General features: G+C 37.8%; 1 protein-coding gene across 2 annotated transcripts in view; it reads left to right on the forward strand.

Annotated features, from left to right (window-relative positions):
• The window catches only part of LOC126260134 (roquin-1), a 234,916-nt gene that overhangs the window by 55,217 nt on the left and 166,391 nt on the right, over positions 1-13,308 (forward strand). For both annotated transcript variants that reach the window (XM_049957380.1, XM_049957381.1), the window contains exons 3-5: positions 1,889-2,078; positions 5,791-6,024; positions 6,157-6,332. In XM_049957380.1, coding sequence (XP_049813337.1) covers positions 1,889-2,078; positions 5,791-6,024; positions 6,157-6,332 — 600 coding nt within the window. The remainder of the gene's footprint in view (positions 1-1,888; positions 2,079-5,790; positions 6,025-6,156; positions 6,333-13,308) is intronic.

Below are 13,308 nucleotides of genomic sequence, written 5' to 3' on the forward strand. Positions count from 1 at the left end.
TACATTACAGACACAGTAATATCTTTTTGATCACAACACCCAGTAACGCACTAACATGTATCCTTCCACTCAATGGCACACCGTCTCATATCTGTTCTTATGGCCAAAGAATATTTCAAAGCAGAGTTAGACATAATAATAATTGTTGTGTCAACCCATGCCTACAGCTCATCCCACCTGCCCATATCTTGCATAGGAAACCAAAATTGAAAGTTATACCCCTTCGCTATGCTCCTTCTGCTGCTCCTTGCAGTGTCTGCAGGAAGTGGTATACAATCCCATATCTAGGACAGGAATTGCAGAGTTCAACAAAACACCGAAATCCTGCAACTATAGGATTTCCTACTAAGTGAGGAATACTGCAGCTCAGAGTATGTTCAATAACAAAGATAAGACCCAGATGCTAGTCAACAGTTGGATATACAAACTTACTTGTCCTCATTTTGATAAGTTTTATATTGGTCAGCCAGGCAGAGACTTAGCATCTAGGTTGGCTGACACGAAAGCAGGTGGAAGTTGCAGAATTATAACTCCACATTTGCTGTTGGCTGACACGAAAGCAGGTGGAAGTTGCAGAATTATAACTCCACATTTGCTAAGCATGTGCTTAGTGAGGACCATAACTACCAGCCACAGGACTGTGGTGCTCCTTGGTGGGCCAGAGGCCATGGGCAATGTATTTCAGGAACTGTGGCTGTCTCACCACAAACACATTGTACAGTGTGGCATTTTATAGACATTTTATGTATTCTAATGTATTTTGTCATTTTGAAAGTAGTTTATATATTACCAAATAGGGACGATAAGAAGAAGAAAATTGTGGCCTTCGCCGGCAGTTTGTACGCTATGTATTCACGTATTTCTTGAAAGAAAAACCACACAATACCTTTAAAATAATGGACATAACACAGTGGGTAATAACCGACAATAACGAACATAGTAGAACCAACATTTTATTGGCAGTCACTTATAGTGTTGATTTACACAATTCTTCCCTGCCTTATACACTTCTTTCAAGAGGCCTACTTTTTGTGAGATTATTTCTGAAATCAGTGAAGGTATTTTAAATCTGTCTTGCGACTCCAATGAAATGTGTACTTTTGTCACCAAATATGTTTCATTTTATTGAAATAAAATAACATAAGTGGTCTTAATGAAACATACATACCATTAGGCTTGTTTTCTCCACCTAAAAAAAATTCATTACAAAAGATGTAGATGTTAGTACTTAATATTTTTTCTCACATATTTAGAAATACAGAAGTCCTTAAATTTTTTAAACTTATGTCTTTGCTTATCCTTTATATCTCAAAATTTGTCAGGGAAAAATGCTAAAACTTGTCTAGAAATCAGGGAAATATCAGGGAATACCACTTGGGGAAACTTGTGGCAACCCTGTGATCACATACAGCACAATACTTCCTCTCATCTAAACTCCACTTAATCCTCACAATAGCCGGCCAGAGTGGCCGAGCGGTTCTAGGCGCTACAGTCTGGAGCCGCGCTACCGCTATGGTCGCAGGTTCAGATCCTGCCTCGGGCATGGATGTGTGTGTTGTCCTTAGGTTAGTTAGGTTTAAGTAGTTCTAAGTTCTAGGGGACTGATGACTTCAGCAGTTAAGTCCCATAGTGCTCAGAGCCATTTGAACCATTTGAATCCTCACAATGTCCAATGTTTTCCACACTGCATGTTTGTTTCTGTTCCTCCATTTTCCAGTACTTATTTATTTTATTTTGATTGCTTATGTACTCTATGTAATGTGTTGTTAAACAATTGTTGATTATATCTTTAACTTGGTTTCAGTATAACTTTCCAAGTGTAATACCGATATGGCTTATTGTTTAATGTTATTCTTAACAGGTATTTTTTGTGTTCTTTCTGTTACAGACAGGCATCAATACCGAAATTGAAAACCTACCTGTAAATTTTGCACTGCTGCAGTTAGTGGGTGCAAGCATTCCAGAAAGCGAAGGGAGTGGCAACATTAAGCACCTTACAGAAGAGGACTTGGAACACTATTTACAAGCAAAAAAATGCATAGAGGAACTTGCTCTGTACCTAAAACCATTTTCGTCTGGTATGGATCACAGAAGCAGCAGATAACTATGGAACATTGTCATATTTTGTAAACTAAAGGAAGAATCCAAATATGAAAGTTGGAAACTTGACTAAGTGTACAAAAATATTAACTCTTAACTAGAAAGAATGTTCACATTGTGTACTTTGAATAATATAATACAGTATGAATGCCAGATTAATTCCACTCAACTCTGTCAAAAAATAGGAGACACGAAAATAGTGCGACATGTCCATTGACGTAACTGTATGTTGATTCTTGTATCTACATAAGGTATTATGTGTTTCATAATAGTGGAATAAGCATCTTTTTTAAAGTTTAATTTGGTTTTTTCACTTCTGAGCAACAGTAGCCCCATATATGATTTACTTGGTTATGTTTGTTGATATACAGTGCTCTAATTTTTTTAATTTCCAGTGTCATCTTAACATTGTTGATACATGAATAAAAAGACTTCTGTGAATATTTTCTATCTTTATTTCCTAAGTTATTGATTATATTGGTGGATATTTGCTGGATTTAATCATCTGGGAACATAAGTCTGGTCATGAAGTTTAGAAAACAAGAAATAATTGTTTTTATAATATAAAAAATAATCAAGTAGTATATACTCATGAAATAATGCCTACCTGTTAATTTCAGAGTAATTAAAGTTCAATATATATCAAGTCCTGGGATGTAATGAGTTTTCTGTATTGGATGTAATATTTAATTGTTGTAGTTTGACATTTTTTCCAGTTCACCATCTCAGTTATGTAAAAAATGGCATTTTTATCTTTAGTGCTTTCCCCAGATAAATTTCTGTGAATACTAATAGCTTATGAATCATAGATATTAGCCTTGAGCTGTGTATTATGATTTTGTTTCACAGATAGTACTTCAAATTCAGTTCTGTGTGTACCCTTATGTTAATGCTGTTTTAGGAATACCCACCGAGAGTCATTAGAAACAGACCATTTACATTCACTGTGGGCTCACCATTCTTCAGCTAGTTCTGCTTGCATAACATTCCATAACTCCATCTTTCAGTTACTTTATCTGCAAATAAGAAAGATCCATAAGTAACTAAAATGTTTATGCTGTTTTCATCATTGGGTATTTCATTGACTTTTGTTGGCATACAGTTTTCAAAGGATTGTGGTTTTGGTTTGTCTTCTTCAGTTTGTATTCCTGTTCTTCCACTTCTTTTTAGATTGGTTTTTGTGACTGTTCCATTGTCATGTACTGGTGCATATGTCTTTTTTATGAAATTATAAACACTTTCAAGGTACATAAATTTCCTGTCAACAGATGGTTTTAATATCTCTTCATATCTCCATGACAACATATCTACATCAAGTTGATTGCTGTGCTAGTTCAAAAACATTACATCTTTAGACATTTGTGGATTTGTTTAACAAATTCACACTGGACTAATTTTGTAGTATAGTCATTTCACATCATCCTTTTTGTGATGTGCAGTCATACGACATTTTACATAATGCATACTTAATTAAATGTTGGTGTCTGTATCAATGTCACAACTGCCACGTTATCAGCTTACAGGACAACTTGTAACTAAGTTGTTTATAGTTAATTTTTTTATCTTAAGGGATGTTGTTGTTGTGGTCTTCAGTCCTGAGACTGGTTTGATGCAGCTCTCCATGCTATTCTATCCTGTGCAAGCTTGTTCATCTCCCAGTACCTACTGCAGCCTACATCCTTCTGAATCTGCTTAGTGTATTCATTTCTTGGTCTCCCTCTACGATTTTTACCCTCCATGCTGCTCTCCAGTACTAAACTGCTGATCCCTTGATGCCTCAGAACATGTCCTACCAACCGATCCCTTCTTCTAGTCAAGTTGTGCCACAAACTCCTCTTCTCCCCAATTCTATTCAATACCTCCTCGTTAGTTATGTGATCTACCCATCTAATCTTCAGCATTCTTCTGTAGCATCACATTTCGAAAGCTTCTATTCTCTTCTTGTCTAAACTATTTATCGTCCATATTTCACTTCCATACATGGCACACTCCATAAAAATACTTTCAGAAACGACTTCCTGATACTTAAATCAATACTCGATGTTAACAAATTTCTCCTCTTCAGAAACGCTTTCCTTGCCATTGCCAGTCTACATTTTAAATCCTCTCTACTTCGACCATCATCAGTTATTTTGCTCCCCAAATAGCAAAACTCCTTTACTACTTTAAGTGTCTCATTTCCTAATCTAATACCCTCAACATCACCCGACTTAATTCGACTACATTCCATTATCCTCGTTTTGCTTTTGTTGATGTTCATCTTATATCCTCCCTTCAAGACACCATCCATTCCGTTCAACGGCTCTTCCAAGTCCTTTGCTGTCTCTGACAGAATTACAATGTCATCGGCGAACCTCAAAGTTTTTATTTCTTCTCCACGGATTTTAATACCTACTCCGAATTTTTCTTTTGTTCCTTTACTGCTTGCTCAATATACAGATTGAATAACATCGGGGAGAGGCTACAACCCTGTCTTACTCCCTTCCCAACCACTGCTTCCCTTTCATGTCCCTCGCCTCTTATAACTGCCATCTGGTTTCTGTACAAATTGTAAATAGCCTTTCGCTCCCTGTATTTTACCCCTGCCACCTTTAGAATTTGAAAGAGAGTATTCCAGTCAACATTGTCAAAAGCTTTCTCTAAGTCCACAAATGCTAGAAACGTAGGTTTGCCTTTCCTTAATCTTTCTTCTAAGATAAGTCGTAAGGTCAGTATTGCCTCACGTGTTCCAGTATTTCTACGGAATCCAAACTGATCTTCCCTGAGGTCGGCTTCTACTAGTTTTTCCATTCGTCTGTAAAGAATTCGTGTTAGTATTTTGCAGCTGTGGCTTATTAAACTGATTGTTTGGTAATTCTCACATCTGTCAACACCTGCATTCTTTGGGATTTGAATTATTATATTCTTCTTGAAGTCTGAGGGAATTTCGCCTGTCTCACACATCTTACTCACCAAATGGTAGAGTTTTGTCAGCACTGCCTCTCCCAAGGCTGTCAGTAGTTGTTATGGAATGTTGTCTACTCCCGGGGCCTTGTTTCGACTTAGGTCTTTCAGTGCTCTGTCAAACTCTTCACGCAGTATCATATCTCCCATTCATCTTCATCTGGGATATGCATTGCCATTGTTGTTTCTTCTGCAACACTTTGTGATTTATTTTCTTTATGACCTAATGCAGTGCTTTTAGGCCCATGGCATTTAGGCAGTTTACATGTTTGATGAGTCAGACGTGTAACTAACTGCTCGTGGAATGACTCTTCCTTTTTTTTTAAAAAAAAATCCTCAGCACTGAGAGTTCATCTCAAGCTCATTACATTTGCATGTATTCCGAAAATTTGTTTTCGTCATTCATGTTTGCATCAGTCTTCTGATTTTCATTATGCATGTTTACTATATTGAGTTTGACTGTCTGAACTGAAATGTTTGCTTTCTGATGTTTCTTGTTCTATATGACCATCAGTATTTTATGCTGCTTTTACTGATGTATTTTATGTTTCTATGTCTTACTTGCTTGGCAGCTAAAACAATCACTTGTAAATTTGACGTTCTGTTTTTCTGTAAATAGTTATGGAAGTAGTTGAAGCACATAGTCACAGTATGTAAATGTTATGTTCAGATGCACTGTTTTGCAATATAGTGGTACTTTTTAACATATTGTAATTGCAATATTATTTATTTTTGTTATATCTGCAGGGAATGGAAATGGTGGCACAAGTGTGCTTTCAAGGCCCATGCAGCGAAAACTGGTGACACTTATAAATTGCCAGTTGATGGAAGAAGAGGGCCGGTCAAGGGCAATGCGAGCTGCTCGTTCACTCGGAGAGCGCACTGTCACAGAACTAATACTACAGCATCAAAATCCTCAGCAATTGTCTGCTAACTTATGGGCAGCTGTGCGTGCACGTGGATGCCAATTTTTGGGTCCAGGTTTGTATTTTGCTCATATGTAAAGAGAAACTTTTTTGCACTAGCATTTGTTTTATCTGAGTTTATGACAAGGTATACATTTTTGTGATCTATTTACAGATAGTGTATGAATGTCCTGTTTGTATTTTTCAGCTATGCAAGAAGAAGTTCTGAAACTAGTTTTGCTTGCATTGGAAGATGGTTCAGCCTTGTCAAGAAAAGTGCTTGTAATGTTTGTTGTGCAACGCTTAGAACCTCACTTTCCCCAAGCTTCAAAGACAAGCATTGGTCATGTGGTACAACTTCTATATAGGGCATCATGTTTTAAGGTAACTGCACATGCCAAGATTTATCACTAATTTTACAGTATGAAAGTGTTGCTTTGAATACTAATCATGTAACATTTATTAATTAAAAGAAATCAGTAATTTTTTTTTGCTCATATTGTGTTATTTACTCAAGTGGCTGGGGTTAGAGGAGTCTAGTATGTCAAGCTTTAATGCAAAATGTATGTAGAAAACCAGCATATTAAAATAAACTTTTCCAGTGAGCCACTCCCATACACACATAAATCCCCCCCCCAATCTCCACATTCCACATAAAAGAAACTACACACACCTCTGCATTAACTTCTACTTCCCCAAGTGTTTTCTCATTATAGGGTTTCTAGGATGGGTATAGTATTGTTACAAAAAGAGTTGCTGATCTTAGAATATGTCACCCTTCCCATTAAGCCAGCCCCCATCATAGTTTTCTCCTGAATTCGAGATGCTCCAAATCCCTTAGTAGATAGTGTTGTTGGTATCATATCTCCTTAGGGAAATGCTCATTATCTAATGGAGCATGTATGTACACTGATTGGTACAACAGGGTGTATACGAACCGGGAGATCTGGGAAAAACCTGGGAATTTTTTCATCCGGGAGAAAACCGGGAAAAACCCGGGATTTTTGTAGAATTCCGGGAATTTTTCGTTGCTTCAGTTTTCAGTTAAAATTTTTGTAATTTTGACTGGTAAGAACCAATACTGCAACAAAGGATATTACTTTATCCCACTACTACAGAATTATACTGCAGCATTAAAACATGAACGAGAGAAAAAAACGAAAATAAAACTTAAATTCCATAGGAAATGCACCATATATAATAACACAGTGCTTGTACAAGTGTCTGTGAACAGCAAAATGTGTCAAAGGCTTTCGGAAGACTACGCAATGCTTCATAACAACAAATTGCCTCCGATGAGTGTGACTTCATAACTGTTTACATTAGACTCATTTAATCAGTAACAAGTGGGCTCATGCACAGGCGCAGTTGAGTCGCGTATGAGTAGTACCTTCTCCCTCTTCTGGCTACAGAAATGTGGCTGTTGGCTGAGTAAGTAGCAATAGCAGCAATCAGCCACATGGTACCCAGAAAAATTTTAATGGCGCGCCGAAGTCGCCAGATTCATGCGTGCCTAGCAGGCCTGGATGTAGTGGGGGGTGGCGGCAAACCGGGGTATCTGAACCGGGTGGCAATTTCAGGGGAAGGGGGCAAATTCATATTCTTGAGGAAAAAAAAAACTTTGTTTCACAAAGCACCTAGCATCTAGTGGCACGTCGGTCTATCGATTATTCATATGATTTTGAAACGCTCTCCTGCTGGTTTTTGAACACATTTTAAGTTGATTTCTGAATGACTTATAAGTTCATTTTTGAATGCGTGCATAGTGTACGTGATGTCTCTGCCAGAGGAATCCTCGTCACATCTAGAAATAAACTTTCCTGCAAAGGCCTATTTTGTTTTATCTAGCACACAGTGACAAAATAGACGTTATCAAATCAAGAAACCACACCAGTCTTGGGTACTATTTGCATTAACAGCTTTTTCAGTATTAGACGACATATCTATTTTTCATGTAACAAAATGTTTGACGAACTTTGATAAGGTAATAGTTCTTTCACAGAAAGGAAAGCACGCCATGTAAAACTGTAGCAAGAGTACCGTATTTACTCGAATCTAAGCCGCACTTTTTTTCCAATTTTTTTAATCCAAAAAACCGCCTGCGGCTTAGAATCAGAGTGCAAAGTAAGCGGAAGTTCTGAAAAATGTTGATAGGTGCCGCCACAACTAACTTCTGCAGTCGAATATATGTAGCACTACACAGGCATGCTTTGCAGGCACAAAGATAAATACTGGCGCAAAAACCTCTGCTTCTGTAATAAAAAAAAAAAAAAAAAAAAAGATGGAAGACGAGCTTTTTTTTCTCCGGCCCATGTTTCGACCACTGCATTTTCATACATTATCCAACGAAGTAAATACAAATTCCGTATTTCTCATCTTCGAATGTAGCAGCATTTCAATGTACTACGGAAATCCGACTGGCAAGACTGCTTGGGATAATTGTCAATATGGCCAACTCTACGTTCTGAATTTTTACGTAGCTGTGAGAAGAGATGATTGCTAATAGAATCTTTTATGAATTGTGACTCACATGCAGTATTCTCTTCAGCATAAGAATAATATAAATATAAACATTTTGCCATGTATTCTTTCATGTTTGCTGCTATCTCATTTAAATCCTGTCTGCCTAATAAACTGCGAAACTAGTGTGAGACAATAGCAAACGCGGAAGAATATACATATCATGTCATGTTTATATTCGTATTATTCTTATGCCTAATAGTGATACAGTCAGAAATGAAGCATGGCAATTGACTAGATTTTTAAATCTAAGATGACTAATTTCTGTGCAGAATGTTATGTACTAAAGAGACGTCTGCAAAGATTTTCAAACGAAGATAAATTTTCGTTAAACTCTCGTTCAGAACATCTTCTATCATGCGCAGTCTATTATTTGGTTCTTGTTGATCAAGTCTCCACGTGACCCGTGTTTACGTTTAGTGATTTTTGTGTTTCCTCTTCGTTTACTGCTCTCACGTCAAATGAAAAGGCGGATTTCTGTGGCTGGGAGCTATCAAGTGAATTGAAATACATTCACACAATTATGGAAGGCTAAAATATGTTACTAGTTTCAGTTTTTATTTTATTTCCATCTTTCTGACAGTCAAGCATTAATCGCCTTGCAGAACAATAAAGTTATTTTTGTCGGTTAGCTAAAGAAATTTGGCTTTTATTAATCTTTCCTGCTGAGGCAGTCAATTTATTTGAAACGAAGTGTTTAATTCCACAGTATTGGCTAATTTCATCTGTTCGCTGCGTTTCAAGTGCATGTTTTCATCTTCTAGCATGTATGGCATTATGCCATAATAAAGAACCAAACATGAGATAATACAGTACTGGTACTCCAAGAAAATTTACGTCCCGAAAACCACATTGAAAGTTTCATATCAGGTTGAGGCCTACCTCACTGGGAATCTGGACATACAAATGTGCACGGTAAGGCGAACTATGCATTTTAGTATGGTTCACGAAATTCCAACGCTCTTGGAGTATCCTCTGATGTCGTGTTTTTTTATGACATAATGTAAGATCTTTTAATGTTTTACATGTACGAACTTGCGGGCTTCCTACGTCACCGTAGCTGCACAAGCGCAGTGATGCCTCTTATCTGGCAACTGCTGAAATGAATCTATTTCTAACAGGTCTCGGGAAAATATTGCGAATTGTTGTCCGAAAAGCGTTATTTTCAAAGTAAATTTCCTTTTATGCAAGATTAACTATGTGCGAGAATGTACGATGAATTTCTTAAATCAAAGAGTGTTTGCTCTCTTTTAAAAATAGACTCTTCAATAACATGCCATTTAGAAGAATTTCGAGCACAGAAGATCAGAGATTCATGTGGGTATCAAAAATTTTACTGGCGTATTTGTGTGATCTATCGTTAAGTGTAACATGCGCCAAACAGATCAACATTATATGTGCAAGCTTAGCTTCTCTTGTAGCTTATTAATCTTTGAGACAAATATTATGTGCAAAAGCTCTGCTTTTCTTGTAGCAACACTATGTATATAAATTTAATCCATTAACGTTTCCTGTTGGTGGAATTCGAATTTATACTTTCGTAATACGAAAATATGCAGCGTACATGTTGGTGCACTTCAAAGATCTTTCCAAAACATTCTTTTTCGCCCTGAGTTTCGTTTTCTAAAGTGCCGGGAAATTCTACACTGCTGTATAAAACTATATCCCTTCAAAGGATAAGTTTTACAGTTCCGAGGGAAAGTATACTGTCATTTAACACGGAAAAAGTGTATTTTCACCCGGGAGAATAACCAGGAGATCTGGGAAAAATCTGGGAATTTGTTTTCCTTGTCCACGTATACACCCTGTACAACGTAATATGATTGTGAAATTGTAGTGCATAAGATTGTTTCAGATTTCTTCATTGTATCTGGCAGAAAACAAATTGGAGAGTAGTTGGCACATTCTAGAGGGCCACACTTGTTCTGGAAGAAAGAAATGTTTATGCTTGGGTGTATACAGGGGCGATGTTCTTGAGGTCAATATTATGGAAATGGAAGAGGATGTAGATGAAGATGAAATGGGAGATACGATACTGCGTGAAGAGTTCGACAGAGCACTGAAAGACCTGAGTCGAAACAAGGCCCCGGGAGTAGACAACATTCCATTAGAACTACTGATAGCCTTGGGAGAGCCAGTCCTGACAAAACTCTACCAGCTGGTGAGCAAGATGTATGAGACAGGCGAAATTCCCTCAGACTTCAAGAAGAATATAATAATTCCAATCCCAAAGAAAGCAGGTGTTGACAGATTTGAAAATTGCCAAACTATCAGTTTAATAAGTCACAGCTGCAAAATACTAACGCGAATTCTTTACAGATGAATGGAAAAACTGGTAGAAGCTGACCTTGGGGAAGATCAGTTTGGATTCCGTAGAAACGTTGGAACACGTGAAGCAATACTGACCTTACGGCTTATCTTAGAAGAAAGATTAAGGAAAGGCAAACCTACGTTTCTGGCATTTGTAGACTTAGAGAAAGCTTTTGACAATGTTGACTGGAATATTCTCTTTCAAATTCTGAAGGTGGCAGGGGTAAAATACAGGGAGCGAAAGGCTACTTACAATTTGCACAGAAAGCAGATGGCAGTTATAAGAGTCGAGGGACATGAAAGGGAAGCAGTGGTTGGGAAGGTAGCGAGACAGGGTTGTAGCCTCTCTCCGATGCTATTCAATCTGTATATTGAGCAAGCAGTAAAGGAAACAAAAGAAAATTTCAGAGTAGGTTGAATTTCCAGAAACAGTGAAACATGCTTTTCTTTTATTTCTAACTGAGAAGCCAAACACTTCAATAATGAAATATTCTAGCATTTCATCCACTATTTCAGCACCATAGCAGTTGAATTTCCAAAAACATACATTTTTTATTTCTAACTGAGAAGTGAAGCGCAAATTTTCATAGCTGTAGCTTTAAAAATGCTTTCATAATAAAATATTTTCATAAAAAAATCTCGTCCCCCCCCCCCCCCCCCCCCCCTATTTCACTGTCCTAGGGTGTTGAATTTCCAAAAACATTGAAACACACAACTGAGAAGTCAGAAGCCATTTTTCTTAGACATAGCTTTAAAAATACTTCAGTAGTTCTTTAATAATATTTATTTCCAGAAAGCTATGAATCACTGTTTCACACCCATAGTGGCTAAATTTTCAAAAATGCAGAAACAAGTATTTCCTTATTTCTGACAGAGAAAACAAATACCAGTTGTTGTGGGTTTGGTTTCAAAATTGGCTTAATAGTGACATATTTAAAAAAAATTGAAAATTCCTTCTTAAATGACACCCATAGTATAATACAAGGTGTACAACTTTGCTTCCGCCATTTGCCGATAGGTAGCAACAACGGTAAGTAGCGGTCAAAAGAAACAGATCGCAGACATCAGGCAGTTAGCTTGGAACTTGGTCAATATAACCTCAGTCAAACATTAGTCGATTTGTGTCTGCATCATAAAGTTGTTCTTGATTGAAAATGTCAGTTTACGAGCCTAATTCTCGTCATTTGTGGGAGGTGTTACTGTTTTGTTTCAATATGAATAAAACAGCGGCTGAGTCTCATCAAATGCTCTCAAGTACGTATGGTCAGGACGCTATTAGTGAAAGAACATGTCATGAGTGGTTTCAACACTTCAAGAATGGGGATTTTAGTGTCATAGACCGGCATAGTGGTGGAAGAGAGAATGTTTTCGAAAAAGCGGAATTGGAGACATTGCTGAGTGAAGACTCACGTCAGACTCGAGAAGAATTGGCGCACGATTAGTGGGAGTGACACTGCAATCCATTTCAAAATGTCTCAAGGCTATGGGCATTATTCAGAAAGAAGGAACTTGGGTCCTGTGTGAGCTGAAACCAAGAGACTTTGAACGGCGTGTGTTTGTTTGTGAACAGTTGCTTCAGAGGCAAAAATGGAAGGGATTTCTGCATCGCCTTGTGACTGGGGATGAAAAATGGGTTTATTACGATGACCCTAAACACAAAAAATCATGGGGATATCCCGGCCATGCTTCCACATTGACAGCCAAACCGAATATTCACGGCTCCAAGATCATGCTCTGCGTTTGGTGGGACCAGCTTGGCATTGTGTACGATGAGGTGTTAAAACCAAGTGAAACAATCACAGGTGGTTGTTATCGAACACAATTAATGCATTTGAGCAGAGCATTAAAAGACAAACTGCCGCAATACAGCGAGAGGCACGATAAAGTGATTTTGCAGCATGACAATGCTCGACCCCACATAGCGAAAGAGGTCAAAAAGTACTTGGAAACGTTAAAATGGGAAGTCCTACCCCACCCACCGTATTCTCCAGACATTGCTCCCTCTATCACCTGCTTAGATCAATGGCGCATGGCCTGGCTGACCAGTACTTCCGATCCCATGAAGAAGTCACAAATTGGATCAATTCGTGGATTGCTTCAGAAGATGAACAACTTTTTTGATGCTGGATTATTACACTGCCCAAAAAATGGTAGAAAGTAGTGGCTAGCAATAGAAAATACATTGAATGATACATGTGTAACCAATTTGTTTAATTAAAGCCTCAAATATTGGGGAAAAACGGCGGAAGCAAAATTGTACACCTTGTACTGTACAGAAAGTTCTGTGGTTGAGACTTATAAATTATTTAGGAGTAAAGGAGATGACTCACCGAAAGGCAGAAGTGCTGCGTCGTTGATAGGTACATGAACAAAAGGTACAGAGATTGGCTAGCTTTCAGAATGCACTTCCTTTTTCAAGCTCGTAGGACACACACACACACACACACACCCACACACACACTAGTATGTCTCCCTACATTGTGTTCAGTCAACTGCCAGCTCTTTCGTGGCCCATGGTAAGTTTACTGGG

This window comes from Schistocerca nitens, chromosome 5 (assembly GCF_023898315.1).
Source record: "Schistocerca nitens isolate TAMUIC-IGC-003100 chromosome 5, iqSchNite1.1, whole genome shotgun sequence".
Lineage (NCBI taxonomy): Eukaryota > Metazoa > Arthropoda > Insecta > Orthoptera > Acrididae > Schistocerca > Schistocerca nitens.